The sequence below is a fragment of the Cucurbita pepo genome, chromosome 2 (genome assembly GCF_057944985.1).
Source record: "Cucurbita pepo subsp. pepo isolate OVF chromosome 2, ASM5794498v1, whole genome shotgun sequence".
Taxonomy (NCBI): Eukaryota; Viridiplantae; Streptophyta; class Magnoliopsida; order Cucurbitales; family Cucurbitaceae; genus Cucurbita; species Cucurbita pepo.
The window spans coordinates 13,369,431-13,393,457 of NC_141799.1; the positions used below are offsets into that span (position 1 = coordinate 13,369,431).

Genomic DNA, 24,027 nt, shown 5'->3' on the forward strand with positions numbered 1-24,027 from the left:
AATAATAATAATAATAATAATCAATAATATACAAAAATTTTAAAAATTTTAAAATACCATTATTCTCTCAAAAATATTTAAAATAAACAATAACACTTTTAAAAAATATTTACAAATATTCTTATCCTTAAAATTTACTTTTATCTTTCTAATTTATGACTTTTAAAAAATATTTACAAATATTCTTATCCTTAAAATTTACTTTTTATCTTTCTAATTTATGGATTTTTTTTTAGGTTAAATTAATTAGATTAGAGAAATATACTCTCCGAAATTAATTAAAATTGGTTTGGGTGAAACTAAGTAGAGCTCGGAACCGATTGATGTTAAAAAATCAACGGATGAGTTGTAATTAAGGGTGAAATGTCACTCGAACTCAAAGCTCTCCCGAAAATGCATCTTTCTATTTATTTCTATAGATCATCAAGTTTAATGATTGTAATTGTGGTGGTGATTACGAACAAGACCGATTCTGACATTTTTTTCCATTCAATATTCTTTAAATAAATTTTCCTTTTACCGTCTTTTTTATTTTTAAAAAAATTAAATTACAAATTTAATCTAATCTGGGAAGCTTTAGTTTCCTTGGTTTGCCCGACCAACAAAGTGAAAAATATTTGTACAATTATGGAGTTGGACTACATGAATTAAAATTGATACATCATTTATACTGAGAGTTAAAAATGTAGGTCTCCCTATTGTACTCTTACACATGAATTATTTAACGAAAGTCTAGATAACCTAAAACGTGTAGATCTACCGAGAGGGTACTTTCATATTTGAAAAAATAGCTATATAATTGTGGTCTAGGATAGAGCACCAGAGAATTTAGAGTAATGATTTCAGGAAAAGCAGCTGGAAAAATGAAAAAAAAAAATGAAAAAAAAAAAAAAAAAAAAAAAAAAAAAAAAAACTATTGCCCAATAGCCAACAAATTTAGCCAGGTCTCGCATGAAGATACTGAGAACCTTATGCTTCCACTAAACAGATCAACAGAGAAACATTATGGATCCTTCTAGCTTACCAATGCAAAAATGTTAATGAGATCTAAATTCTGCAAATAATTGAAAACAAAGATTAAAGTAGAGAACCAACCAGATGAGAATTGAGCCAACTTGGTTATAAAGCCCATGCTGCTGCTCAGAAACAGTGAAATTGACATTGAAAACAGCAACTCATTAGTATCCTCGGAGCTAAACATGGTCAAACATCATCTCCCATGTTCTTGGCATGACACAAGATGAAAATCATGTAGCATTACATAGGGAGATATTGCATTAATTGCACACGATAAATCATACAATATAAGGTGGTGTGGTGGGGGAATGACCGAAGATTTGTTGTTCCAGATGGACATAATTCTACATGACAAAACTCAAAGCAACCCAATATGTAATCAACCAAAGCACATTCATAAACCCAGAAATGAATAACATCATCACTTCACAATGTAAAACAGACACCACAAGAAATTCATAACCAGGAGGAGGCTTCTTATTTAGCCCGGCTGTTGAAAACATCGAGACCCATTTCAGTTGGGTCAGTAGCTTGCAGCTCAATTTGAATGCCATCCAATTCTCTCCTGAACTTGTCCTTTGAACTTGCATAGATCATCTTGCTTCTTACCTTTGATATGTCCGGAGACCTTTGCAACAACAAAAGAATATGGTGATGATTAGTGATAGAACTAACTACACGTTTTTTTTTTTTTTTTCTTTTTTGATCGTAACATTACCAAGCAATGAAGAAAATTCTGCTCTTCTGGACATTCTCTTTAGTGAGGAAGTCAAAATCATAAACCGCGTATCGGCATTCATCAGCAGGAAGACAAGCTGTGAAATCTTCATAGCTTTGACTTGGCTCGCCAACTTTTTCCACAATCACTTGCTTTTGCTTCTCTTCAATCTTATATACAATGTATCTGTAAGTTCTCTTGGTTTTCAGCTCTAAGAACTTAAGCTTACATTCATCATGTACAGCCATACCGGATGCCGCATTAGCCTGAAAGATAATTTGGAAGAAAATGATAACACAGCTTAAGAGGAAAGAATTCAAAGATGTGAACACTAGGCATAGGAAAAATCAAATACTTATAAAGGTTATCGTAACGACCAAGCCCACCGCTAGCAGATATTGTCCTCTTTGAGTTTTCTTTTCGAGCTTCCCCTCGAGGTTTTTAAAACGTGCATGTTAGGCAGAGATTTCCACACCCTTATAAAAAATGTTTCGTTCTTCTCCTCAACCGATATGGGATCTCACAATCCACGCCCTTTGTGATCCAGCATCCTTGCTAGCACTCATTCCCTTCTCCAATCAATATGGGACCCCGAATGTCATGCGAGGCATGATCATCACCATTATCATTATGATCTCCACATGGTCCTTTTAGAGTCTATTCTTCTTCTTCACAAATTCTCCGCAATGAGAGATAACATTCATTGGTTGGTATCGATGAGTTGCCAATTGGCTATTGCATAACATTTTGATTCTCAAAAGATGGTTATAGCATTCGAGATTTGCTGTAATATTGAAAATTGAAAGTGGGCATCACAATAAAAATATCAAAAACCAATTTATTTCCAATTCTTCCCTATATTTATCCTCGGCCGTTGGGGGCTTCTTTGGTCCACTGACTATGCTGCCGCCAACCAATTATCATTGGCCCCATATTCAACAAGCACATGCACTCGATCTACTTCACAATATTACCATTCTGATAGTACACGCAAAATATCGCCATCTTTCCACCAACCACCAAACATCATCTCAATCACTAAGAAAACACCAAACTAAAGAAAATTATAAATTATCAATTTCGGATGACTAAGGAACGGCGTCAATCAGTAAAATCCCGATCACATCCAAGGAAACGAACTATTTCCGAGTATTTTCGATGTTACTGAAATCAATCCTAAACGAAATCTAAATCATTCAAAACCGATCCAGCGCAAATCGGACAAAAGAAAACTAAAACGATCTGGATCAGAGAAATAGAATAATACAGATCCACACCCCGCAGGCCCGGAAAATCAAATCTACCAGGCATCACAGATCAAGATAGAGCAAGAAGAACAGAAACAGACTATAAATCAAGAAAAAAAAATACGAAAAAGCAAAAGATAAAGAAATCAGCAAATGAAGAAGAATCGGTGAAAAAGAGGCTCACCATGGCTGAAGCTTGAGTAGGGAAAGTGAATCAGAAGATCTAGGGAGAGGAACGGAAGACGGGAAGAACAATCTCTCTCTAGCTCTGTGAAGAACTTCGCGAAATGTTCGAGATATTCTTCTCTCTCTGTTTCTATGTTCTCTTTGGTAAACGATGGCTTTACTTTTTTTCCACAATATCACGATGGCCGTCGACAGCGGAGTTTGAGCAGCATTTCCAATGAAATTTCAACACGTGTCCTCTTACGAAATGACTGTTTTACCCCCATTGTAATGTTGCTTTCTGTCACTGTTTCCATACCTATGGAGTTTAAAAGTAATTAAAAGTTAAATAAATATATGAAAATTAAAGTACGTATTATAATTGGTTTATTTGTTTAAATAATTATGTTTTAAAATTATTTAACGTTGTTATTATAAATTTAATATTAAAAAAAAAGTTATTATATGATGAAATTACATTAATAAACACATATTTGAAAAGATTGATAATAGAAGAACGTTGTTTCTTTTTTTTTTTTTTTCTTTTTTGGCCAAACCTTAATGATAGTTTAATTATAATAATAATTATTATTATTATTTTCTGTCTCAGTTTAATTAAGATATAATCATAATTTGCATGCAATAATTATAGGATTACGTAATTAAAAGAAGTATTCAAGGCTTGTAAATATTTAATGGAGAATTTATTTTGACTATGTAATTAAAATAGTTGTGTATTATTATTATTATTATTATAAGTTTATAAACACTATCAAGTACATTAATGAACAGAGATCACATTTGAATGAGAGCAATCATGAGAATAGAATGATTAAAAAATACTTAAAAAAATTGAAAGTTACTATCTATATCAACAATTTGTACCTTCATTTTCGATCTTAAGAATAGGATGACTAAGAAAGAGTTAGAAAACTTTTCTTTTGTATTAAACTAGAAAAATGAGTAGATCAATAGTTTCGTTAAAAAAGGTAAGAGATCGACTGAGGACAAGTTATATCATGTGATAAGAGTTCATATAACCATATCGACTGAGGTCATCTAGACTCTTCCTATACGTGTCTCAAGCTTGCACCTAAGTGAAGGAAACTATAGAGGACAAAGCCAACCACAACAAACGATCCCTTTCATAATCAGTACGATAGGACTATGGTTGTCCCAACGGCCCTATGGTGGGTAAATTGTAAGGCTTAATCAATGGTAATTTCTTATGAAGATAAGATGTTTACTAAAAACTAAAGATGACCGAACCAAAAGAAGGGAAATAAGAGTTGAACAAGATATAAAGAAAGAACTCGGGCATAGAATCGACAAAGGACTTCATAAGGTCTATACTGAATAAACGAATTGAGCAAGCTCAATTTCTTGCCAGAGCTACCGAGAACCACTTATAGATTTATGCAATTAAAAATAAAATCGTGTACAAATAAAATACGTGAAGAAGTTAATCACTTTATATTATTATTAGATTAATAGTTGATAATCAAAAAAGGTATACCTAATTTATTTTATGAATTGTATTAATTACTTAATTTCTGAAAGCTTTAAGATTCATTGAATAATATTAATGGAAACCATAAGCCTAAAATAATTAGTTTATTTTGTGAATTATTGGTAGAGGACAAATAATTTATCTATGAAAATAATAAATAAATACCAATATTGATATTTTTTTTGGTTGATGGTGATAGCCTATTTGAGTTGACCCACCTAATCTATGTAATCTTAAATAAGATGTATGACATAATATAAATAAATAAATAAGAGATAACACCTAATCTTATCCATTCATATATATATATATTCTTTTTTTTACTAAATTACAAATTGATTATATCTCATAATTGTCTTTTTATCCACTAAAAAGTTTAATTTTTTTTATCCAACTTAAAAATTAATATATTTAAAGATTTGGGTCTTTGATATTTTTATATTCGAGGCCCTATTCTTTTATAAACATATTAATTTAACCCTACACGCATTGAATCATATGATAAATAAAATAGGATATAAACAGACATGCTTTAAGATTTTTATTTACATGAAAAATATCATATCAGTCTACATCAGCTTCATTTGACACTGCACCTAACTTTTTGTGACAAATTAATTGTATTATTATCATAGGCACCAAATCAATAATTTGACAAAAATGAATGTAGGGACTAAAATCAAACACATCCTATTCTTAAAATGCTGGCAATGAGAATACATTATGAATAGAACTTTCATTAATTGAGTTTGCATTTAATTTAGTTTGCTATACATAATACAGATTCGACGTTACAAACACAAATAAATACTAAGAAAACAACATAAGCACAACTCAAACGATCAAACGTGGAGCAAAAAAAAAAAAAAAAAAAAAAAAAACTAACAAATTCCGTGGAAGTAAAAAAAAGGTAACTCTTACTGAGTTTTCTTTAAGGGACGGATGGGTAGTGATAGTGAGGAATGAAACAGATAAGTTAGCTAATTTAACAGGCGAAGAACATGTTTAGGAGTGATTTTGGAAGGATCAAAATCACTTTTGTCATGTTCTTTTTAGTAAATTTTGGACATGATGAAACTGGTTTGGGTCATTCCAAAATCACTCTCAAACATATCCTAAGCTTAATTAATGTGGTTTCGTTTTCGTATACCAACCTGATCCTTTTGTCGCGTGTTATTCCATATTTGCAAAGTCGCTGCAGTTGCTCAGGAAGACGACGTGTACATTTATGGTCATGCAAATTCTGGATTGAGTGCCAATGCTTCTCTGTAAATCATCTCCTTCATCTGCTCTTCATCCAGGTATTGTTGCTCAAATTCGAACGAGAATGGCTCGGGGCAAACTGGCTCATCGGCTACGTCGTGCAGTCTCTCTAGGTATGGATGTGCCAACGCATCTTCAACTGTTCAAAACAAAATTTGTAAAGTTAAACCAAGGAATGATGTGAAAAGGGAAACTATTTCAACAGCCATCTATTCTGAACATGAAGAGTATGGCCAGCAACAGCGAGGAAATGGGGGGAGAAATGATAGCACATGCATATCACAAATCCCAAATGACAACAATCAATCTTATAATATTTAGAATGAAAAAATTTGCAAGGCATTGTATTTTAGAAACGTAATGCTAAAGTTTAAACACATGGCCTCAAATGGCAATGTGAATTATCAACTTTGAACATTGAACCAATCCATGATATAGTTTGTACCTTGAAAGAAAATTGCAATGACTAAACCACACATTCTAATGACTAAACTATCATTAACATTGTATCTCACGAGCAATTAATTCATTCAAACCATCGAATGATTAAAGAATTGAGATTTGATAAATATTTACCAGTAATTCTCCTGGTTGGATCAAACGTCAACATTTTATCCACAAGATCAATTGCCAAAGGATGAACATGAGGGAAAACTGTTGCTAATGGCTGACGAGGATGTGGAGGTAGCTGCCGAAGATATCTTTTCGAGTCTTCGTTTCGAATAAAACCAAGATCCGATTCGGTTGGTGTGCCAAGAAGCTGATAATTAAAATGATACAAGGAGAAGGCAATCAATTTCAGAACAAATGAAAGAACATTAGCTTTTTTTAGTGGAAAAATAGAACTTGACAATCATTGGCCAAACTCAATATCCCAAATGGAAACTGATGAAAACTATCAAAACAGAACCAAGAAATTATCTTTGACAGAGTGTCATAGTCAACAAAATTCAGATTATAAACTTAGAATGATCATATTACGAGACATCACATGAACTGTCCAGGAACAAAAATTCTCTGGAACATTTTCACATCAGCTAAATCTTTAATAGTCAAAATTGGATAGTCTATAACCAAAAAACTGCATAAACTCTGTATAGATTGTTTTACCTCAGTCAGTAAACGCATCTGATGCACATGATCCCTGCCTGGAAATAGAGGCCTTCTGTTCATAAGCTCCAAATAGATGCAACCAACAGACCATATATCAATAGCAGCTGTATAATCAGAGTTCAATAGTAACTCAGGTGCCCTATACCATCTTGTAACAACATATTCTGTCATGCTTTCATTTTCCGAAGTTGGACGAGCAAGACCAAAGTCACAAATTTTAAGATCACAGTTCGCATTAAGCAGTAGATTGCTCGGTTTCAAGTCCCGATGAATGACATTTGCAGAATGTATGTATTTAAGTCCTCGGAGAATCTGATACAGGAAATACTGCAAAGCATGCCAAATCTTATATTACAAGAGGAATAGTTGAAGAAGAAAAAAAAAATCAAAGGTGCAATTAACATAATCAATGATGAAAAAAGTAAGGGACCTCGCCGTCCTACCTGACAATGCTCTTCCGATAAAGTTTGGTTCGAGCGGATTATTTGGTGAAGATCGGTGTCCATTAGTTCAGTGGAAATGTAGACATCACTGAATTCTCTCCGCAGAGGTGGAGGAATCACATCCCTTATGCCTATTACCTACATCAAATGAATCACAATCTATATGAGTGTGTGGCCCTAAAGAACAACTATTTAAAAACTTCCTTCAAATCAGGAAGTATAAAGAAAGCAAAATACCCATCATATAAAGTAGTTCCAATTCCAGTAAAGTATAATTCTAAAAAGTCAAATCCCATAAACTTCCCACAATCAACAAAATTATGCAGAACCAAATGCTACTATAGGTTATGGGCCAAATCACCAAGAATAATCTGTTCAATTGCATAAACAGACCGGCACATCACAATTGAATAGATTCAAAATGAACTTTCTAGGATTCTATCATGATTACCCACGCCACCAAGAACAACACAAAATTATTGAGATTAGTCAATCACCGCCAAGAACTATTCTAGACAAAAGAATTGATCGATCAATATTTTGCAATTCAACGACGCTGCGCGCGGTTAATGATTAAACACCGTCCAAAATCAGATGAACACCAAATTGAATCCACAGACACAAACGGAAGAAATCTAAATCGCATGGATTAATCGAAACAACAATTATAGCAACTACAGGGATAAACTCTCTCACATTTTCGTGATCCAAATGCCGGAGAAGCTTGATCTCACGGAGCGTCCGCTTCGCATCCATATGATTATCAAACGCGTTGGCAATCTTCTTAACCGCAACCATCTCGTTGGTCTCCGAATTCAAAATCGAACTACAAACAAACCAAATCCAACAAAAAAAAAAAAAAAAAAAAAAAAAAAAAAAGTATAAGACAAAAACTCAATCCAAAGGCGTTTCCAAACAAGATCACCAACAATTCCAACAAAAACAGATGAAAATACCAAACGATTCCGTAGGCGCCGCGACCTACAGGCATGATAGGCGGACGATATTTGGAGGTGATTTCAAACGGATTCCCGAAGATATTGTACTGCACATATTGACCGCCATGGGTAGGAACAGCAGGAAAATCACCAGTGTTGTTCTGACCAACATCAGCCATATTCTTCGACCTCAAAAATCGAACAACGAAAAAAAGAATCCCCGCTCTAATCTGCAACACCTCCTGCAAAGAATTCTTCGATTCTGAGTCTAGAAATTGAACCCAGAATGAAGAATGAAGACCAAGACCGAAAGTTTGACGAAGAAGTTCAGAATTTGGAGAATATTTATACAGAGAAGAATTTGTCAAACCGAAAAATGAGAGAGTGAGGAGTAAATTCTAGGAAAGGGAAACGAAGGCCCGCGCGGGAGAAAAATGGCTTACGCGCTTCTCACGGAGGATCGGACGGATAACATTTCAGCCGCCTTTAATCGACGGTCCAAATTCATTTTCCTTTTGTCAACGGCTTCCGTCGTCGTCTTCGTTCCAAAATTTGGACATAATTCCTTTTTTTTTAATCTATTGCTTAAACATCCTTTTAATCATTTAATTTAATCGATTTAATGTATTGGTTTCTTTTTTTTTTTTTCTTTTTTTTTTTCCTTCGAGTTTTATTTATTTAAATTATAAAATTATTGGATTATTTTATTGAAATAAAAAATAATAAATTTTAAATTAACATTATCATGAATAAATTTCTAAACCATTAATCTCTTCAAGATCATTACCATTTATTTAAGTCATATAGTTGATACTCGTACTAGAGTTGTGATGTTCCACATTGGTTGGGGAGGAAAACAAAACACCATTTGTAAAGGTGTGAAAATCTTCTCCTAGCAGACGAGTTTTAAAGCCTTAAAGGGAAGCCTGAAAGAGAGCCCAAAGAGGACAATATCTGCTAGCAGTGGATCTAGGTCGTTACAAGAGCTCCCTTTGTTGATCGTCCTCTACGTAATTATGTAGCTCCTAGTGAGTTGAGTTTGATTCCGGTTGGCTCATTTTAACCTATTTCTATCTTAATTAAGGCTAGAGAAGGTTAGTATAACTACTATTTTAGAGAATTAGTGATATTTAAAGTTGTTTATGATTGATTTAGGACATTTAAATCAATTTGGATTACTTCTTCTCATATGTTTGTATGGACGTGCGTACCAGTAAGAATGACTTCAGGTTTTATTACTTTTCGTGATTTAGCTGCACGAGAGTGTGTACACCTATAAGCAAGTTAATGGCTTACAAAGATAAGATATTCGCTTAATGGGTCCCTTTGCACGTGTAGAGGCTCATGTAAGTGTGTATATCCTATATTGGAAGAATGAAATTGGAATTTTTGTTCTTTGTAGGCCCAAGACGAGAAAAACAAAAACACGTTTAAAATTTTATAATCCAATTTCTTCCCATAGGCTTTTCCAAATCCGCAACCATCGCATAAAATAATATTTCCTTTGATGTGATACTTTTCTTTAAGAAAAAAATTGAGAACGTTGGCTTCGATTCCCACACAATGGTAGGATTTCTCAACGCTTTTAAGCTCGTAGACCAAAAGATAAAACGAGGAGAAACATTATGATATTTCGACTCCAAAATAGGTTTAGTTGGAAAGAAACAAAGGATTATGGGGATCGTAAAATGAGTTTAAGAGAAGTTGACCACAAAAGAGGAAGCATAAAAGCGAGATGTGATATTCAAACAAAATCGAGTAAGAAGTACATAGAAGAAGAACTTGTGGAAAGGCTTCGAACGAGAATCGCACGTGAGAGAATCGATGGAGTGGGAGGTGTTTGGCTCATCTAAAGAATCAAGTTTTCACAAAATGAACTTTAGTCGAGGGCTATCAAAAGCTATTAAAGATTGTTCGTGACTATTGTACCTTTGAGTTCTAAACCACCATCATTTAAAAAGAGGTCACCATTGTTTAGAATACCCTTGCTCGTCGTAGTTCATAATACAACCACTAGAGATAGTATAGAACCAAATTAACAATGGAGGAAGCCCGAGAGAATTCTCATTATTTAGAACGCATTCATTGTCATAGTTGTTCGGAGAGCCTTAGCTCAACGATGCATCGTCGATACCGAAACATCTTGACCATAAATAGAATCAAAGCCAAGGCAAGCCAAATTGACCCACTTGCAAGCATTTGGGGCTCAAAACATTCAAGATATTGATTGGTTTATGCCTAAAAAGTACACCAAAATGATAAAATTTGAAGCAACTTTATTGAAGTCCAAAGAGGCTGGGAGATGAGGCAAAATCCAAAATTCAAATCAACAAAAAAAGACAGGGCCACCCAACCCAACCCAACCTACCCATTTCATGACAAATCAAAGCTAACATAAACAACAACAGCCTGCAGCCTCATTTTTCCATTCACATTGCTCAAGCATCAGCAAATCTGCAAATGAAATTTCACTAAGTTATGAACTTGTCCTCTTTATTATCTCTCGAGCGATCAATGGACAACACGATGGACGACAAGAGAACACGTTAAACTTGAGTTCGAAAAGTCTTACCCGAGCTCAGAAAGCTTCTGGTGAGCCTCAGCATAATCAGCAAAGAAAGCATCCTCATCCGCAGCATATTTTTCGACAAGAGGGCGGAAGACAGGGTCGGACAGAAGTGTCTTGTCCGATACCAACTGCAGAAGACCTTCTTTCTCCCCGGTCAAGAGCTCGCTGTCGTAAACAAGCATGTTCACATAAAAGAATTAGAGCTTTCAACATTTCTTCACAAGCACTATTGATAAATAAACTGGTTTTAACTCACGTGAAATACGAGTTGTCGAAGATGAGAGGGTTGGAAGTCCATGGTCCCTCAAACCCGGATCGTTCCTTGTGTGCCCGACCCTGTCGAGTTAAATCATCATTAGCTTCAAAAACTTGAACTGCTTGACTATACTAAATTCAAGTTCATGGATTCATTTCTATATCACTAATCATCAAAGCTCAAGAACTAAATTTCAACGGAACGAACCAATGTGTGACCGCCAGAGAGGGCGACAATGTCCTGGTCAGAGAGGCCCATGGTGTAGAAAACATCCCTCAAATGATCAGAACCTGAACAGAACACAACCCATCAGTTAATTTTCCAGTCCAAAGCTTCCTCCTCACCATTCACATAACAACTATAATGTCATGGATACTAACCCTTGGTAGCATCGGGCAAGCGACCTTCCGGGGGTGGCGCGGGCTTGTCCTGCATAACAAATAACACCAATTTTCAATAACAGAACAGTTCATAAGTCAAGAACAGATTAAATTCATTTTTAGTTTGCATTACTTGAGCTTAGTTTCAATCTGGTTACTATGGCTTCAGATCATAAGGAATAAACATTAAAAGTTGAACCAATCCGGAGTATCCAAATCCATTCTCAACTAAGCACAAACGCTACACCAATCAAATAGAACAGATAATTGGATATCACTGACCTCTCTACCAGGGTGGAAAGGAACATCAGGCCCTCCAGTGATCTCAACAGCAACAACACCAGCCAACTGGAAGAAATCAAACCCAGAAACACAAAATTAAACAACAATCAAGATCAAACGTCCTCAAAAAACAGATCAGATCAGAGAAACTACCTGGTAAAAGTCAGCATATGTGAGGATGGGGAACTGTTCCTTGATAGGCTCCAATAGCCTAATAGCGATGTCAAGGCCACTGTTGGCTGCATGAGCGAGCTCACTAGGGAACCTCATAGTTCCAAACGGACCACCAGTCTTGGATTTATGGTCAAAGGTTCCAGCAGAGTGCCATCTGAAAAAACAAAACCACAATCACTCACAAAAATAGGGAAAAACTAATTACTCAGAAATCAAGAGCAACAAGAACAACAAGAACATACGCAAGACGGAGCATTAGAGGAGCACAATTCTTCTCAGCAATGAGTCCTCTGAGCTTCCTCTTGGCCTTTTCAACGGCCTTTTGATATTCCTCACTTACAACAGGGTAGCACTTTGTCATGGTGAAATTGACGATAAGACTGAAATCAAACAAATCAACATCCACATTTTCATATCAAATCCACGAACCAAGAACAGCTTAAAATCAACTTCAAATCCAGAAATCTCAACAAAAATTCCAAAAAAATCAAGAGAATCCACAATCAAAAAATCGAAAATGATGAGCGATTGATGCTTGATTTCGATCTAAGTCAACGATTACAATCCAAAAGAAAACAATATACCTTCGTAGAAATGGAAAGATTTTGGAAATGAACGAAGAAGGTAACCAAAGAGAGTGAGTCGAGCACGAGTTCACTGAGAGGGGCAGCAACATAAATAATGGCAGTCGAGAAAAAAGAGGGTTCTAGATGCTTGATTCTGACCGTCAGATTATGAAGCTGCCTGAAATTCAACGGTAAGGATGGGATTTGACAAGAAGGTAGGTGACAAAGAGTTAAGAAAAAACCGGACCCAGAGGAAACTGAATGGACCGCCCAACTGAATGACCAAAATACCCTTCTTCGGACAACTCAAAAGTTGTCCTAATTGGACATTTTCTAGTTTGAATTTGACCTTAGACGGAATAATATTTCCTTTTTTTACACCATTTTTCATTTAAATAATATTATCTTTTATTATATTACCTTTTCCATATTAATTATATATTCTGTTTACAAATGATGAAATTTTGAATTTCTCGTTGATTTTATTATTGTTGGACCAAAATTAGACAATTGGAATTTTTTTATACTTTTCTATTAAAAAAAAAAACTAAAATATTATAATATTTTTTAAGGTTGTCTACAAAAAAAAAAAAATACCTAAAATATTTTTAAGATGTAAAAAAAAAAATATTCCAAAAAACTATTTATCTAATTATGGATTATATTGAATAAAATTATTAAATTTCCTTTATTATAACATTAAATAAGACAGAAAAAAACCAAAAAAATTTCCCTAAATAAGTGATTAATGGAGAATTTTGGTTTATCCAACAATAATGCTGTTTTACTTTTTAGGGAAATTATAAATTACAGCTAATAATTTATTTCAAAGTAGGTATTAAATAAATATAAATAGTAAATAAAAAATCATACTGAGTAGCAAACTTTTATATATATCTATTATGTATGTATCATGTTGTCGTGAATTTTATAATTTATGGTTGACCTATCAATTTTTCGTCTAATAAATATAAATTTTTTTAAAAAAATTCTAATAATGTGTTTTAAAAAGATAAAAAGGGATTAAAAATTAGAGCGTCTTCGCTATATCTTTTATATTTTATTAAAAATTATTCGATAAAATTTAAAATCATTAATTCATATACGATAAATTTGTGGATTTTAAAAGGCATGTTATTTGGTAAAAGAAAAAAAATATATTAATTTATATGTTTATGTGTGTGAACGCGCTTGTTTGATCGAAAGATTCGGTTGATGGGAAATGATAAAGTGACTTGGTCAATTTAGTACATTGGATCACCGCTGAGTTTGATTGGTGGTAGACACCGAGGATGTGTGTCAGTGCTCCCTCCATTGGTTTTCCATCGTTTTTTATTTTTCTAATATAAATAAAAGTCCAGGTTCATGACCCGTGTGGGTGATCGTAACCACCAATGAGGACGAGCCACGTCAGCAATGAGGATTTTGAATTTTTCCAAATGGACGGCATGTAGTGGGCCGTGAAATTGGCTGACTTGACTTTAAAAATATTTGTATGGGGGAGAACGTGACACCCACAACCCCCCTCCCATTAATTAACCCGCATTTAATTAACCATAATTACATGTTTTTATACATATAACATTTTTTTTCTAAAATAATATAAAAAAAAATTTACTACAAATTGTATTAAAAATAGAAACTCTTTATTTATTTTTTTTAAATATATATATATATATAGAAAAAATTTGAAAGGAACACAATTATAGCACATATCTCGTGGAAATAAAAAAAAATTACAATTTTAAAATTTAATTTTAAAAATAGGGAGAAATAATAGTAAGAGAACATTTAAAAAGAGCAAATATGAATGAATAATTATAATTTATATACTAAAATTACAATCGTATTTTTAAATATTATTTTATTAATATATTTGAATGGAAGGATAATCAAAAGAAACTTAATTTATCCATACAAAAAAATATAATTGTTCATAAAAAAAATTATTTATTTTAGGTAGGTATGCCTAAGGACATAATTAAAATAATAATAATAATAATAATTTATAATATCTTTTAAATATTATTAAAAGATAGAAAATAATGATATTATTGTGTATGTAAGTGCAATTGTATTATAAAATAGTGGAAATATTGGAGAAAGTGACAAGATTTTTATACATAGGCTCAAAATTGTTAAGCCCTAACAATGAAATGGACTTATGTTTTGAGCCCAAATAGTGATGATTGGAGCACCCTAAGGTGCTAGAGAGAGGCATGAACCCAAATTTCATAAATATTTCATAGCTAATTTATGAGGATTATAAAGATAAAAGAAGCGACGTGCGAGCGAGAAGACTGTTCCCTGAAGAGGGATAGACATAAGGCGGTGTGCCAGTAAGAACGTTGGGTTCTGAAGGTGGTGGATTTGGTGGGGGTCCCACGTTAATTGGAGAAAGAAACCAGTGTCGGTGAGGACGTTGGGCCCTGAGGGAGGTGGTGGGCCCAAGTAAGGACGCTAGGCCCCAGAGGGGGTGGATTTGGTGGGGTCCCACATCGATTGGAGAAAGGAACGAGTGTCAGCGAGGATGCTAGGCCTTGGAGGGGGGTGGTGGGCCCAAGTAAGGACGTTGGGCCCTTAAGGGGAGGTGGATTTGGTGGAGGTTGCACATTGATTGGAGAAGGGAACGAGTGTCAGCGAGGACGCTGGGCTCCGAAGATGGGTGGTGGGTCCAGGTAAGGACGCTGGGCCTCGACGGAGGGTGGATTTGGTGGGGGTTCGACATCGATTAGAGAAAGAATCAAGTGTTAGCGACGACATTGGGTCCTGAAGGAGGATGGATTGTGATATCTCACATTAGTTGGGGAGGAGAACGAAACACTGTTTATAAGGGTGTGGACAATATTTGCTAGCGGTGAACTTCGGTCGTTACATTCATTTTCAATAACTCTTTTTACACATCAATCAGCATATCCTTATCGTAGAGAAAATGAATATTTATATTCATACGATGAAATCTATAAAAAAACATAGGACTTATATACATATACCTTAACCAAACCATCTTAGATGTGTGTAATTGATCGAAGAGTAATTATAGTTGGTCTAGCTTCACCTACTCTAGTTCTTTAAAATTCCAATAATAACATCAAATTAATGTTTACCAATCACACAAAGTCTTCCTCACATCAATCCTCCAATAGGGCAATGGTCGGTGAAGCTTCGTAGATATTTCAACTCTAAATCAATACATCATCCATGAAGGGGGACAAGCAAAGATATCAAAGCCCCACTTTTCTTTTTGTGTTATGGCAATCACAGACCACACGTTTTTTTATGTCTCTAATCCTTCCTACGATCGAGCCTCGAGATGAGAAAATTGGGTCCATGGTGACGTATGCCTCGGACCGTGGAGTTCATGTGTTCGCTTCAACTTAGCTCATGTTAATTTTATTTTAAAATATAAAGGAAACGAGAAAATTCCTAAAATACTCGAAAAAAATTTGTTCTCTTAACCCAAAGAGGGTTAAACAATGGAGCAAGTCTGACAAGCACTACATCGGTATGCAATTTCATTATCTTTTACAAATAATGTTGTCCCCCAAGTCAAATAGTTTACATCGTGAAGATATGTTATGTTTTTCTTATTTAGATTTTGACAATAACATTTCGAGTAAATGCGTACATTAAATTCAAAGATGAGTTAAATGATGCCTACAACGCTAGAACTAGAAAAGACAATCCAAGAGGGCACCGACAATCAAAGACAAGAAGGGGAATACACGTGATTGACTCATTACTAATGTCAAAGAACCTCGAACAAAGTTGCCACCAAAATCGTTCATCCTCACGTAACATAGAGATGTATATGCTACTGATGCTCCGAGCAGTTCGATCCCTCTTTTGGAACCAAGAAATAAAGCATAGGTCCACCTATACACTGAGTGACGTTGATCACCTCGTTTGGTGACTTTTGTGCGACATATTATCTTATCACATAACTCGTAATTACCACAAAATCGCGTCTAAAAGATAGATCTCGTACAAAATTTCAATATATTTGATTGATGCACGATCAAATCGGGATAGCGAGAAAAACTCAATTCTCCGACAAGGGCTACCCCACTATATGCAACTTAATTATAACAACTTTCCACGTCAATTGCAATATGACCCCTAAATTTCCAATAATTGCAAAATGCCCCCTCTCTTACTCTAGAAGCCTTCCTAAACAAGCTAATGTAAGGGCGAAATACCCAATTCGCCCTTTTTTTCCCTATTTAAGCTTCCTGATTCATTTCTAATTCAATATTCTCATAATTCCCCAATTTCCATCTTTTCAGACCATCTCCAGCGCCGCCTCCTCCCACCGCTACTGCAACTTCTTACTCCTCTTAACTCTACTTCCATCAATGGATTCCAAAGAACCGAAGCGGCGATTCTCAGAGCTGCCGCCGAGAAGAGGTAAGATCCTGATCGGGATCTTCAAAAGCATCTTCAGAACTGTTAAACCGATGGCGGAAGGATTCGAAAGTGATCGGAGAAAAAACCAATCCCTAACTTCGTCTCCGATCACTCCGGCTACGAATTCCAGTGGCTACAACTCGGAAGTTCAGTCCGAGTCATGACGAGTGAGCGAGTTCGTTATGAATTCGCTCACTGATCGGTTACTCTCGAGGTTTTGTTCTCCATCCGCTGCGACGAATTATTGTCTCTGTTTTTCAATTTCTGTTGTTTTTGTTGTTGTTAATTGTATATTGTAGAGGAGACGAAGATTTCGATTCTGTATATAAACAAATTTATTGTGGATTTTGGTAATGTGATTTCGATTTTGGAATGTTCTTCTGAATCATCCATTGAATCTCTTCTCCGATCGCTTTTCCTCCTCTGTTTACTTTTCGAATCAGAGGATTTTTGGTCATTTCGTCTTCGGTTTTTGTGTTCTTCGATTGGTTGGATCTAAAAAAATACAGATATCTAATTTTATTTATTATTATTTTTTTTATTTTTTGCATAACCAAACGGCCTTGTCCTTTCAATTCCGTGTTCATTAAGCGTCTTTAAATAAAAAATTAAAAAAAAAAATTATGTTGTGAAAGAAGTCAATCATGTTGTGAAGATAATGGCAGTTGATTTCTAAGATATGTCAAACATGCTTTTATAAATTATATAACTATTATGAATTTATGTTTTTAAAAAGAAGTTAAATTACTATGTTATCTCCGAGTCGTTCGAGTTCAAACTTTAACTTTAACTTTAGGTATGTAACAATTCAAACCTACCACTAACAGATATTGTTCACTACTGTCGATCTCACGATTTTAAAATGCGTTTATACTAGTAGAGGTTTTCACGTCTCTATAAAAAAATGTTAATTATTTTTTAGAATTTTTCTCTCGAATAATTATTTATTATCTAAAGCATTGAAGTTCAAGTCAATTATACGTGACAAAAAGATTTAGATTTTATTTAAAAGTTAAAATTTTAATTAAATAGAAACAAATTTGAAAATTTTATTCAAACACATTTAAAATATTTAAAAAGTAAACTTGTAATTGAAGGCATTATATTTCTTCTTTTTTTTTTTTTTTTTTAATAATAATGGACAAGAGATATCCCATAACTTAGCAGGTCGGCTTACGTGGCACGCCATCATTGCTCCATTTTATTTATTTATTAATTATTATTTATTTTTCCTTCTTCTACCGTACAAATTGTTCCAATACTTTCACTTGACAAATTTGCTTACGTCATTCTGTGGATGTCACGCTTACGTATTTCTTCAATATTTTAATTTTTTAAATCCTTATTTTATTTCGAAGTTTTAATACTTTATCAATTATTTACTTTTTAGTCCTTGCAATTTTAATATATTGTGGTTTGGTCCATTCTACACTTTATTTTTATATCTTCCATTCTTTATTAAACAACAAAGTTTATGAAAAATTAAAATTTTAATGGTACGTAATTATTTTGTATTTAATTCATACCTACAAATAATAATAATAAATATATTAAAGGCCTATTAAATATAAATTTATTAAATGGTTTTATCGAATAAATGCGGGTTGACATAAATTTGTGAATTTAAGGATTAAAATTCCAGTAAGTAAAAGATTTGAACTTTTTACTTTTGGTTGGTGTCATACTTTATTACATTAGTTGAATTTTGCTTGAAGTGAAATTCCTTTTCTACCCCTTATCTTATTTTATTTTATTTTATTCTATTTGACCTTTTGAGTATGTAAAACAAATGAGGGTATAAATGTCACGGAGAAATGTTGAGCGAAGATAATTTATTAGAGTACACGTCATGTTTAACCATTTTTCAATAGTTCACATTTGTTGCTGACGTGTCATATCGCCTTTTCCATTTTTTTAATATTTAAATTTCTGTTTAAATAAAATTTTAATCATGAACATTTATTATTTTCTAAATTTATTCTAGTCAAAGTCCTTGGAAGCTTGGCTAAACTTTCTGTTTCCTTCCACTATTTAATAAGGTTTGAAAGTTAAATAATAAATTTGGAATTTGATTTTTTTTTTTTTTTTTAAGAAAATTCTAATGAAATTGTGACATGGCAGCTTCTTGGCTAGATGACGTGGAAGAGATAAACGTTCGTGATTATATAATAAATAATGAGGTACCTGTAATTTAAAATTTTAAAAAAATGACGTAGGCATGCAATGACCATGACAAAATTCGTATATTTTTTTTAAGTAATAATTCTCATTTAATAATTATATTTTGTAACAAAAAAAAAAAAAAACATGTTTGACTGGTCCATGCATAGACACCATAAATATACATAACAACCTTATATTAGGCTAAAGATATTTTACTAATTTACCAATCTATTGGTACGACTAGGTTTAGGGCATGATTCTGATATTATGTTAGACGAACACGACTCTCCACAATGATATGATATTGTTCACTCTGAGCATAAGCCCTCCTGGCTTTGCTTTGGGCTTTCCCAAAAGGCCTCATATGAATGAAGTTAGTATTCCTCCCTTATAAACCCATGATCATTCCCGGAAGTGGGACTTTCATCGTCCAACAATAATATTTTTAAATTATTTTTAAAAGGTGAAAAGTATTAACTAAATTTTAAAAGTTGTAAGTATTTTTGAAATATTGCAAGAATATTTTTTAAACAAATTATATTAATTTATGGTTCTAAGAACAATTTACTATTTTTATTTGGTGGATAAAAGTTTTTATTTTTTTTACCAAATTAGAAACTAAATTAATAAATGTATGAAGTTTCTTATTTTATTTTAAACAGAGTTTGGTCCTTTTCTGCAAAACCCCGCTTGGGGTTGGCTTCTTGGTGACGACGGTTGGAACTAGGGCTCGAGTTGACAGCGGCTGCTATGCTGCCGACCACAATGAACACACTTCCGGCGAAAATGGTTGAGGGTCTCTCTCTAATCAGAACGTTTGCAACGTTTCCCTCTTCTCAGCTAGGTTCGCTTTAATCTTTTAACGCTTTTTTAACTGTTTTGTATGATTATTGGAGGATTCAAACATGAATTTACACACTTCATTGCGATATTAGGTGCTCCGAATTATGGATTTGTTTCGTTCTTGCATCACAATAGAGGATCGAGGTTGAATTTTCCTAAAACGGTATGGAGTTTGGAAAAATGTAGTATGCGCGTGGAGAACAGTTTGCAAGCTCTTCGCCCTGCCTCTGAAGCTTTTGCTCAAGAAGCTACTGAAGCTCTTAAGGCTGGGAAGGTTATTGCAGTCCCCACTGATACTCTTTACGGACTCGCTTGTGATGCTTGGTATGCATTCCTTTTAATGGGTTGTTTCTGTAATTTCCTTTTCTATTTTGTGAGTTTCTTTTCTTTTTGCCAATTATGAAGGAGTTTTATCAATTGTAATATAGATTTTTCTTAAGATGAAGTCTTCATGGTAGGTGTAGGTGGGAAAGAACCTCTGATTCTTCCAAAATTTCTTAAAAATAGAGGATTGTATTTGTGATCTTGTTTAGTACAAATGTTTTTGGTGAAAGATCTTGGTTGAGTCAGGAGTACTGATCGTATGAGCGTGGGTGGCACATGGTTGTTTGATGCTCGCTAGTCGATGTTTGCCTTTCATTGAGATGAGACGCCTTATGAATTCTCCCTATTCAACGAAGAGACAATTGTTTGACCGCACACGATGTTTTGGGCTTGGCTTCACACGATGATTTTGCACCCCCGATTGTGGCGAGTGGGAATAGTCAATCGTTGCCCAAGCTCGTTTTAGCATACGGCGCATGAGTGTCTCTCATGGTTGCTAAGATTGAGAGACTTTTTCGAGTTGGCAGATAGTCTTCTGGGGGAAATGTGGTGGTAATGGATTGAAGTAGGGGGAGGTCATCTTCTTTAGTACTGTTACTAGGTGGCAGTGGCGTGAAGGATCGCTTGGCTACAATTTAGTTTCATGCCAAGCAAGGGGCTCTTCTTCAGGAAAAGATGTCTTACAGAGGCTTCGGTATGGGTGTAGCTAGTTTTAAATACTAAAGGAAAATGTTGCAGGGTCGCTTGGGAGAATCTTCATGGGAAGGTCTTCGTTCTTTATTTCACAGGCACGGAGGAAAAACTAGGAGTACTTGTTGAACTTTCCTCCACTCTTTTAATGTCCTTACGCTTCTCTCATTGCTTGGACATCTTTTTCTTTTGAGAAGATGGCTAAGGAATCTGTTTCTTTGCAAATGGAAGTGTGTATGGTGAAGGAGGGTACGGTTGAGTTTGTTTTCGATCCTAGAAGAGTGGTTTTGGTGCTAAGCAAACGATTTTCTAATTCTTGGTCTTTGATTAAATGGATTGCGAGAAGTCTGAATACTGGTATAAAGTTGAACTTTTCAATGATAATGCAACACTTATTTCAGTTGTGCAATTGGTTTATTCTCGTGGAATGCAAGTTGGTTTATGGCTGGTAGATCAACAGTGTTCTTGGTTCAATGGTGAAAGTGTTGAAACATAATTGTTTCGGCACTCTTCAGGATCTGGTTATCAATTATGCATCGTTTTAGAATAATTTTTCAATCTTTTAAAACACTCTTCTTGTTAAGTCATGAAATGTGTTTCTAAGAAAGGAGGGTAGCACAGTATTCATTTTGGAAGTGTATGAGTAAAAAATTGATGAACAGAATAGAAAGGAGGTGGTTTATCCTGTTTGTGAAATTATATGCACAAATTAACCATTTCTAAACTTAATAATGTTGCACTCTGCATTTATGTAACTGTGGTTTCTGTTGGGATTAATTTTGCAGTTCTTCTGAAGCAGTCAATAGGATTTACGAAATTAAAGGACGTAAACTTACGAGCCCTCTCGCCATTTGTGTTGGCGATGTCTCTGACATAACTCGTTTTGCTGTAGCAGACCATTTGCCTCATGGTTTGCTCGATTCTCTCCTTCCAGGACCGGTGACCGTTGTACTAAAAAGAGGTTTGTACTACAAATCTCTTTCTTTTGATAATGTAACCTTGACGAGCATTCTTTGATTGAAGAAAGTAGACGAGTAACTATTTTTTTGGGTAGCGTACTCGGCTTCTGTTGGGCGGGTTGAAACAATCTTTTGGATATTCTGTTCTTACGTTGATTAAACCGTTTCAATTTTTTTTAAAATGCTAAAGAGTACTCTGGGAGGGGTCCTCTCCCTATGGAAATAAGATATTAATTTGACATATCCCTTATTAATGGATTGGACTGTCACACCTACATATCCAAGAATATGTTCATTTAGATTTTAGTCTCTAACCTTCCTGTAGTCTGAGTTTTTTACATTTAGATTTTTTGTAGGCGAGTCGAGTATTCTTGAGAAATCTCTGAACCCTGGATTGGAGAGTATAGGAGTCCGTGTACCCGACGCTGACTTCATTAGGCTTATTTCCCGTAGATCAGGGACAGCATTGGCTCTTACAAGTGCTAATTTAAGTGGACAACCAAGCAGTGTCTGTGTTAATGATTTTGAAAACCTATGGCAACACTGTGCTTATGTATATGATGGCGGTGTTCTTCCTGCTGGACGAGCAGGTTCTACGATTATCGACCTCACCAAGCGAGGGACGTTTAAGATAATCAGAGCTGGAAGGTATGTTTGTTCTTGTGATTCTTCTATTTTCGTCGTATGACTCAAACCATGGTGTGTATCATAATCATGTTGATTCTACATTTGCAGTGCTAAGGAGCAGACTGTTGCAACACTTAAAAGGTATTCACTGTTAGAAGATGCAGATAGTGCTGCTTGAGTATCAGAATCTTCTCCACTTCCCAAACCATATCTGTTAGTCATTATAGATAGAGACTGCGATGGATTTTTTTAGGCCGAGTGAAAGTAGATCGATTCTTATGGTTTAAACTGATATGAACCACGACCTAGGAATTTTCATACCTCAAGGTCCAATTACAAGGACGAGAGTCAAGAAGCTACAACAAACCTTATATACTTATATTCAAGCTATGGTGAGCTCATCATAAGAAATTCTAGAAGACGTTGGAGACCTCTCTCTCTTATATGTTGTGCAAAGTTGAGCTTAAAAAAAGAGATGAATTAAATGTACTTTAAGTTGCATTTAATGAACTCAGATAGCTAAATTTATGAAATTGGTAAATTAGTCCAATGATGACTAATAAGCACATTTTATTCATTGCACTTATATCAGACTATTTGTTTGTCATATTTAAACTAGTTTTAAATATAGGAGTTAAGGTTATATTGTAACCCACATACCACCGTTAATTAGTCATTTTAACAGGGAGGCTATGAGTATTTCTCATATCTTAGTCCATCTAATTTGGACTAATTTGGAGTTACCTATCACTAAAGTAAGCATTATTTTCTTTGATCAGTATTTCTCATATCTTAGTCCATCTAATTTGGACTAATTTGGGAGTTACCTATCACTAAAGTAAGAGAGACATCAAATTTTGGAGTTAGAATATAATTTATTTTAGCTAAGTTTTTCATTACAAATTCTTGTATTTAGAACTTCAAATGTTATTGATTAAAACCTTCTGGAGTAATTTGAATTACGAATTTTCTTTACTCTTGATCATAAAATTTTCTTTACTCTTGATCATGAAGGTAATTCATTTCATATTTGTCAAACAGATCATGAAGGTAATTCAATCTTGTATATCCACTTGCAGAATGTCTAAGACATGATGAGTGATATAAACAGAGTGATATAGACATTATTTACCAACATATTTGACATAGCGTGCCTCATTGCAAAGCATGACACAAAGTATTAACACAAAGTATTAACGATTTTCATCCAAAAATTAATGGTATTAACGATTTTCATCCCAAATTAATGGTTAAGTTGTTTTTTTGGGTATTTGATTACAAATTGAAAAAGAGAAACAAAACTAAAATTTCTAAAAGTGGAAGCATGAGAACAATCACTCTTTCAACTGTAAATCAACAACTAAACTAATATT

General features: G+C 34.3%; 4 protein-coding genes across 5 annotated transcripts; 1 reads left to right on the plus strand and 3 right to left on the minus strand.

The window, feature by feature from the left end:
* Positions 1-1,252: 1,252 nt before the first annotated feature.
* On the minus strand, positions 1,253-3,326 carry LOC111787453 (actin-depolymerizing factor 2). Its single transcript, XM_023667419.2, has 3 exons — positions 3,167-3,326; positions 1,736-2,001; positions 1,253-1,645 (listed from the first exon to the last, which is right to left on the minus strand). Exons 1-3 carry the CDS (start codon positions 3,167-3,169, stop codon positions 1,495-1,497), a joined length of 420 nt encoding a protein of 139 aa, XP_023523187.1. The 5' UTR covers positions 3,170-3,326; the 3' UTR covers positions 1,253-1,494.
* A 2,048-nt stretch (positions 3,327-5,374) lies between these two features.
* Positions 5,375-8,786, minus strand: LOC111785398 (mitogen-activated protein kinase 3-like). Its single transcript, XM_087121817.1, has 6 exons — positions 8,433-8,786; positions 8,173-8,302; positions 7,477-7,614; positions 7,031-7,360; positions 6,497-6,680; positions 5,375-6,059 (listed from the first exon to the last, which is right to left on the minus strand). Exons 1-6 carry the CDS (start codon positions 8,591-8,593, stop codon positions 5,890-5,892), a joined length of 1,113 nt encoding a protein of 370 aa, XP_086977943.1. The 5' UTR covers positions 8,594-8,786; the 3' UTR covers positions 5,375-5,889.
* A 1,884-nt stretch (positions 8,787-10,670) lies between these two features.
* Positions 10,671-12,819, minus strand: LOC111787438 (L-ascorbate peroxidase, cytosolic). 2 transcript variants are annotated; one of them, XM_087121815.1, is made up of 9 exons: positions 12,660-12,819; positions 12,318-12,455; positions 12,055-12,229; positions 11,902-11,967; positions 11,620-11,668; positions 11,447-11,529; positions 11,240-11,319; positions 10,987-11,148; positions 10,671-10,868 (listed from the first exon to the last, which is right to left on the minus strand). In XM_087121815.1, exons 1-9 carry the CDS (start codon positions 12,749-12,751, stop codon positions 10,853-10,855), a joined length of 861 nt encoding a protein of 286 aa, XP_086977941.1. In that variant the 5' UTR covers positions 12,752-12,819; the 3' UTR covers positions 10,671-10,852. The 2 variants fall into 2 exon arrangements, with proteins under 2 accessions (XP_086977941.1, XP_086977942.1); XM_087121816.1 differs by lacking the exon at positions 10,671-10,868 and having other exon boundaries at positions 10,891-11,148.
* Positions 12,820-19,861: 7,042 nt separating this feature from the next.
* Positions 19,862-23,231, plus strand: LOC111785395 (DHBP synthase RibB-like alpha/beta domain-containing protein). Its single transcript, XM_023665803.2, has 5 exons — positions 19,862-20,055; positions 20,147-20,378; positions 21,854-22,029; positions 22,384-22,675; positions 22,763-23,231. The coding sequence occupies exons 1-5, from the start codon at positions 19,962-19,964 to the stop codon at positions 22,830-22,832; spliced, it is 864 nt and encodes a 287-aa protein (XP_023521571.1). The 5' UTR covers positions 19,862-19,961; the 3' UTR covers positions 22,833-23,231.
* Positions 23,232-24,027: the final 796 nt, after the last annotated feature.